At 33.4% G+C, this 7761-nt stretch overlaps 2 protein-coding genes across 6 annotated transcripts in view; one reads left to right on the top strand and one right to left on the bottom strand.

Annotated features, from left to right (window-relative positions):
- The window catches only part of LOC116848318 (proto-oncogene tyrosine-protein kinase ROS), a 41027-nt gene extending 38406 nt beyond the window's left edge, over positions 1-2621 (top strand). For 4 of the 5 annotated variants that reach the window (XM_032824258.1, XM_032824259.1, XM_032824261.1 and 1 more), the window contains exon 21: positions 380-2621. In XM_032824258.1, coding sequence (XP_032680149.1) covers positions 380-1257 — 878 coding nt within the window. In that variant the 3' untranslated portion in view covers positions 1258-2621. The remainder of the gene's footprint in view (positions 1-379) is intronic. The other variant, XM_032824260.1, reaches the window with a different exon arrangement.
- A 32-nt stretch (positions 2622-2653) lies between these two features.
- LOC116848319 (farnesol dehydrogenase-like) lies at positions 2654-7285 on the bottom strand. Its single transcript, XM_032824263.1, has 5 exons — positions 7033-7285; positions 5840-6005; positions 5491-5617; positions 5019-5148; positions 2654-4759 (listed from the first exon to the last, which is right to left on the bottom strand). The coding sequence occupies exons 1-5, from the start codon at positions 7162-7164 to the stop codon at positions 4565-4567; spliced, it is 750 nt and encodes a 249-aa protein (XP_032680154.1). The 5' UTR covers positions 7165-7285; the 3' UTR covers positions 2654-4564.
- Positions 7286-7761: the final 476 nt, after the last annotated feature.

Consider the following 7761-nt stretch of genomic DNA (forward strand, 5'->3'; position numbering starts at 1 on the left):
TGAAGTGTATTCTCTCATCTTTTTATTTGAAAATGACACGTAAAAATTTTGGGCATTTTCGAGCTTTCTCGCTTTTGACGTTATCAATGAAGAGTTCCGCAGGATCAGGAACCTTAATAAACTTCATCCTGTGATACGAACCTTTTTTTCGCAGATACCTCGGTGCAGCCAATTATATCGATGCAATCGCATGAACCTGTAAAGAAAAATCGTATCGTATGAGGATAGAGCTCATTGAATTGTGCAAAATTTTTTTCTGCTATGTTGTTTTACTTTTAACAAAGAAGTGCGCTAAAACCCGTTCCGGTTTTACTTCTAATGAAGTATTAGTCATTTGAGTGTTATATTCTTGTAATAAAATCGGAACTTTTGCGCGTAGGAAACTCCTGGAAATCTAGCAGTTCCGAGGGAAGCAGAGACATGCAGCCCTTCCTTCAAAATTCAAACAACGCCACGCTGGCTCCGCACTCCGGTGATATCCCTAAGTACTTGGAAGTGTTGGCGGACAATGAAGATATTATTCTGAGGAAAAACCCTACGTCTGGTTACGAAGTGCCCCGCTCGATCCATATTTCGGATCAGAACTTGGCGAATATGAGCAAAAACAACTGCGCGAATCAGGATCGCAAATGTAGCTTGCCTTCGGAGATCTCGCGAGACCGTAAGCAACGCTCGATAGAAGAACGAAAACAGTCAGATGGAACGTTGTACGACAAGAGATCGTCAGTCGCGAGTCTAAACTCGCCCGATCGAAGGGGAATGCCGGCTCTGTCGGATAAGTTCAACACGTTGGATAGTTCCAGATTGGCAAACTACCTAGTAAAGACGACACTTAAGAGGGACTCTTTCTCGTCATTGAACGAGCAACGAAAATACATATCTAGCTTGAGCGAGCGAAGAGACTCTGAGGCAAGTCTCGAGGGCAGGAGCTGCAGCTCGCTTAGTCTAGCGCCCTCCACTCGTCCTAGTTCGTCCTTGATTAATTCACAGACGACGGTCCTTCCTACGAAGAATAACGTTCCGAATGCCACCGTAAACGGAGAAGTGCTCTCGAACGAGAGCGCGGTGATAAAGAATACATTGCCGAATATCCAAAGGACTCATTCGAACTTGCAAAATAGTAAGGCGAACATACCCCTCGTGATAAATAGCGCGTTGTTGAATCTACTGAGGCAGAAACCCGTTGTCGATGACAGCAATAACATTGTCACGTACACGAATATAAATGCAGATGCTGTCAGAGTGAATGGATCGTGATAATCGTTTGTACATTGCGGTCAATTCAAGATAAGTGTCGTTTTGCTCGAATTTTTTTCCATTCTAATGGTAAAGTAAAATGGTTATGGGAATTTATAACCAAATATAACTCAGAATGAGTTGGTCAATTCGGAGGATTTATTCACTCGAATAAGTGCGACTTGGAATAACAACGTGCTATATCCTATGAAACGTTTTATACGCGTCGAATATTACTCGGCCACGTATCCGCTGGTTTCGCTCAAATTTCCTATTCGTTTTATCTTAATCCTAAAATGAGACAATGTCTCAAATATATCGAATTGTATTCAATTCCGTTCGTATCGTTGACGTCCAAACGTTTCGTATGCGAACAGTCGGTCTTTTTGCATATTTGCAATTATCGATGAACGAAAACAGATGGAATGGAGTTAAATAGCTTTAAACTGCCATTTTAATGTACATATATAAATTTTTATACTCAAAAGTTTGTCTTAAATATGCTCATTATGGCAGATCGTTTTGAAATGTGCGAATTTTACGACTTTATGTATTCAATACGATAGAAGCAAAATTGTTATTTAATGTAGAATTAATATAGTCGATAGTGAGTAGTAGGCGTGAAGAGAGTATAGTATAACTTTATAATCTTTTTGTTTTAAATAACATATTTATTGAATACAACTATTGTAGGTACAAGTTTCTTTCTATTATCGCGACGAGATGTTATTAAAGATCAACGAATGATATTATCGCGTCGTGCATGCACACATACACACACACACACACACACACACACACACACACACAGTATATACAGTTTACAAATTATATTTTAGACCGTGTAGAATTAATAGCGCATTCTCGTAGACCAACATTCAGATATTTATATCAAATGATCGCATGTAGTCAGTGTAATGTTGTTATGATAACGTTGCTTATCGATAATTTATCCAATAGTTATGAAACTCTCGCCAGCATTGCAGGTCTCTGATAATATCTCGTTGCTATTTGTTGTACAAATTCCGCATTTGGTGATAATTAGCGATATGGAAAATTCAATTAATATGAAAAATTGTTAAGTTTTCTACATAGATTTAATGGAATATAAAAATGTACATGTACAATATTGTCAAAGAAGTAAGTTTGAATGTATGGAATCTCTCTCATAAAATTTATGATTATGCGCTGGTTGACTCACAAATGAAACGCCGTCCAGAATTGACAGGATACAGATTAAATCGTAAAATAAAATATAAAATCTGTATCTCGTTATAGAGTAAATTCACACAGAACTATAACGTAATTATAAATATAAAATCTGTATCTCGTTATAGAGTAAATTCACACAGAACTATAACGTAATTATAAATATAAAATCTGTATCTCGTTATAGAGTAAATTCACACAGAACTATAACGTAATTATAAATATAAAATCTGTATCTCGTTATAGAGTAAATTCACACAGAACTATAACGTAATTATAAATATAAAATCTGTATCTCGTTATAGAGTAAATTCACACAGAACTATAACGTAATTCTTAACATTAGGGTCTCTGTATTATTTCGATATTTCTCACATAATATTTCTATATTCTTTTAGCTTTTCACACGTAATATGCGCGCAAAGAATATTGTTGCATCTACAATTGAAATTCAGTCGACTGATTATGTATATATTGTAACGCTTTGTGTCGTTATCTGCTGAAAGAGGAAGACGTGCGCTTCTGGTGAGGACTTTATATTACAGATGAAACACGAGAGAGAGAGAGAGAGAGAGAGAGAGAGAGAGAGAGAGAGAGAGAGAGAGAGAGAGTAAAAGTGCAAATGAGACATTTTTCAGTCGTCTCAAATGCACAAATAGAGTAAAACTTTAGGAAACTGTCATAGTAAGTCGTGACAATCCTTATGATTTTCTGGTTGTCAGATTGTAAATTAATCCATTTTTTGATACGGACAAGTTGACTAAAACTGCACGAATAAAGTCATTTAAAGATATCAGATATTTTATTATGTTTTATAGAATGTGCGCTCTTTTTTCCGTTACATATCTATTAGAAAAAAGAATATAAATATAGGCCATAGTGCTAGTACAGGCTATCAGTGTTTTATAGTTCTGTATGGCGCTATATTTTACTGAAAAGCGCTTGAGTAATTTTTTCCAAAGCGTAGCATATAATAAAACTTGATTGCGTGGTTGTTTTCAAGCCTGTTTAGAAGTTATACAAAATTCTCTGTTTTTGACATCTGACAAATTGGATAGGTATGTATGTTCCATTTTTTATTTAGAAACGTACATATGTCGTTGATGTAATTGCTTATGAACTATAAACTGTGTAAGGATGGATGCATTGAAGAGCATAACTAATTTAATTGTATATTGTGTTCGCTAATATGTCATTCATGATGTGATGTTGTAAATATGGATTACTATAAATGGCCCTAATGCGGGCTAGTAAATGACAATGAAAATGATCTTGCCAATCGAAAAGAGAGGATTTGGAGAAAATAATGATAGCAAGTGATTTGTTTTGTGACAAAAAATTCCCTGATATTACAAAAGGAAAATTGTTGATCAGTGATATTAATTTCTGTATATTTGGTGCATCAATGAATTTATAAAATTCAACGGAAATTTGTTTAAAGTTCCTCTATGTATTTTTGATTAATTTCATTTTACGTATAAAAATATTAAGACAAAGTTATCGAAAAGTAAATATTTTTCGAGATATTTTATATTTTGTATCGAACTATCAATATAAAATGAGCAATATATCGAAAAATATTCACTTTTTGATTATGTCACTTTAGAACTTTTATACGCCGAATACATATGTGTGTGCGTGATCAGAGGAATTTATTTATGTTAGGAAAACCATATGATTCAATAAAAAAAAAAAAAGAAAAAAATTAAATTTGACTGAGCCGAGTCTTCCTAAGATCAAATGAATATTACCATCTTCTTTTCCCCTTGAAACCATACAACTTTTGTTCGACACATTATGATTTTTTATATAATATCTTGTTTTTGAGATAATTGAAGTATGTAATTGAAATAGGACCTGTATATCCAAAATAATTGTCACTTTCTAAGTTTTGTTACATAACAATATATTCCACATTTATAAGTTTCTCTCTTCCTCTCTCTCTCTTTGCAATAATTTAGATCGATGCAAAATCTTAGAGTGCGTTAAACAAAGTGTACAGTCCTCTTTTATATAGCTGCTCTTCCTCAGCATTTGGTACATAATGATTTCTTTCTAACTTTTTTCATTGACATTCTAACGCAATGGAATATTTATCTTGCAGTGTGTTTTTCAAAGCTTACATACTCTCGCCGAAAGGTGCAATAGTCAGTTCAGTAATTTGAACGTGTTGCGGCGTCTCGATAACGTAGACCACCGCATCGGCGACATCTTTACTCTCCAATGCAGGAAAAGAAGAAAAGATCTTAAGACCATTGATATCTAGAGCCGATGCTTCCAATATTTCAGTTTTTACATAACCTGGACTAATACTCTGAAAAAATGTTCCATTGATTAAATACGGAAACGATACGATATGTAAGCTGCCATTTTCATTGTTTTTATCTTTGGAATCAAATAAAGTAATAACATTTGAATATGATTTATATGTGATTTATATCTGCAAGTTTTAACGAGAGAGAACGTTTTCAATTTACGAAATTTATTTTAGCAATGAGACGTATACAGATAATGGATAAAACTAATGCTTACATTCGAAATTTAGAGTATCAAGAAAAATATCCACAACGTACCGTGACACGAATTTTTTCACCGCGCAGTTCCTGTTGGAGCATCGCTGTGATGGCCGTGACAGCGTGTTTAGACGCCGGATACACATTAAAGTTCACATTTTGTATTTGGCGCAGTCGGTGTCCTTGAATGCTATATCAATTATACTATCGTTATCACGTTATCACATACATTTCGCGAATAAATATTTCCCGAATTATGTTTGCTCGATTTTCTGATAATTTTACTTTTTAAATTACGCATGGAAAAAAAGAATTAACTGCGGCAACAAGAATCTGTATGTGGTAGCTAAATCTCGCTGTAACATGGATACATAAAAATATAGCTGCCAGTAGGAATATATTTAGCTATGGAACCGATGTAGTAGCAACAGCAGCAAATATTTAATTACAGCGGCGAATGCATTTTTATTAAATTAAGATTAGCTGCGACAGCTGAATCTCTTTTTTTTCGATACGGTTTTTTTTTGCGAACCTATTGATATTGATGATGTGTCCTTCGACATCGGCGGCCTTCATCATTCTAACGGCGTGTTTTGTGCATTCGAGCAATCCCATTACATTTACGTTAAACACCTTTTCCCAATCTTGTCGCGAAGTATCTGCCAAATAATTTACTAAATTAAATCGCGATTGTCTCGGAAAGCTTAGTTTTTACACTTAAATAATCAAATCTATCATAATATGTCGATAAATAACGCGTTTGCGTGAAACTAGGTTTCACGTTATGCCTTGCACTTTTTATATATTGCATATGTCTTGACAATAACATTTCATGCGTACATAAAAATTATATACTGCAGGATTTATCGAAAATATAATACCAGCGATAGTGCCTGAGATAAAGAGGCCAGCGTTGTTTACCATAATTTGAATTACACCGACGTTATTTTTAATCCAATGAAAGACATCTTTTAAGTCTTCATGCTTCGACACGTCACATTCGCATGGGATAAATTTTCCATTTCCCTGTATGAATCTCATTCTAGCCTAAAAATGCATAAGGATTTAATCAAACATTATACACAAGTAATTTGTGAGAAATAGAATTAGAAATTGCAATAATTCTTTTGCGAAACAAATGTGAAAAAAGTCCAAAAGATATGCTATATATTCGTGACTGAATAAATATATATTGGACACTAAAACAGAAATGTGTGAAAAAATCGTTTGTATCGCGATATAAAAATGTATTTCTCTCATCTCTTTCATCTCACAGAATTAAGAAATAGTATCAATACCGCAACTTATCTCTATGGAATTTATTATGTAATACAGATATAAGTTATTTGTTTATAAATTGCTATATTTAAGTCATTAAGTATTGCCATATTTAAGTAAGTAATACATGCATAATATTGTACCGATTTTTGATATATTCAAAAATTATTATTATTTTTTAGTAATATATTTATATATTTTTTATTTTTTGCAATAAGAGATTATATTTGGTCATCAATTGGAACATTTACTTTATATCACAAACTGGAACAAAACTACACGTCACTAAATGGCATATCGCCAACACATAATACACACACATACAGCTATTTCCAAGCAGTATAAAGCACTAAATCAATGTTGAATCTATAGCAGCCAATGTAAAGAATTTACAGCAGCCAACCATTAGCCAACTAATATATGCTGCTAGGAACTCTTTTGAGAAAATATTATAAATAAAATCAAATCTTTTCATAAATTAGAAAAATATAACACAATTAAAATTCAAGTGTCCACTCTCTCCAACAAAATCAATTTTGTGTACTTTACTTAACAAATACATTATTAATTGATTAATTTATTTTCATAATGAGGTTACTTGGTCATTAATTGGGGCATTTACTTTGTATCTCTTCAATTTCAAACGAAAATATCCAGTTAATTATTCAGAGAAGAAGAAAATGTGAAGTCATTTTACCGTCATTCTACTTTTTGAGTGGGAATTGCATTCCAAGAAATTTAGAATCTAAGTATTCGAATTTATGTGCCAAGGTAAATTCTTTTTTCGAAAATTTACCTCCATTACAGCTTTTCTTCTTGCGAGACCGATCACGATCATCCCGTCGCGTACAAATGCTTCCGCTATAGCCAAACCGATGCCGGCCGAGGCTCCGGTAACAACGGCGACTTTTCCTGCCCAGCGGCTCATGTCGATATTGAATCGACGAGAGGCCGCGAAATTTCCGACGTCACTTTTCGTCGTTTTATATTTTAGTTCAGGTTCAGTTTAGATTTAGTTTGAAAATCGCTAATAATACTCGATTGACACTGCTTCGTATAACGATTGGCGGTCAAGTACAGCGATAATTACGTGTTCGTATTAGTGTGCTTATATGAATGTGTAATACTTTTTTTGCAAATCTGATACGGTGAATATGCCAATGTATTACGCAACGTAAGAAACGTACAAGAATTATGTAAGCAGGTTATGCACATATGTCCCTTGTAAATTATATATATATATATGTGTGTGTGTGTATGTGTATATATATATATATATATATATATATATATATATATATATATATATATATATGTGCATATGTACACATTTTTAACTTTGATATTTAAATTTTTATACATGTTCTTAACTCTTTTTTCACGCGATTCTTTACAAACGTTCCTCACATTGGACAGAAGATTGATTAATTATAGCCACTTCAATTTCTTCCAACGTATTTAAGATGATTTCATGTATTTTATGTATAATGATTTCTGTATGTAATTATTCAAAGATTATTAAAAA

The sequence above is a fragment of the Odontomachus brunneus genome, unplaced genomic scaffold (assembly GCF_010583005.1).
Source record: "Odontomachus brunneus isolate Ranch 3 - 2012 unplaced genomic scaffold, Obru_v1 Obru_scaffold_093, whole genome shotgun sequence".
Taxonomy (NCBI): Eukaryota; Metazoa; Arthropoda; class Insecta; order Hymenoptera; family Formicidae; genus Odontomachus; species Odontomachus brunneus.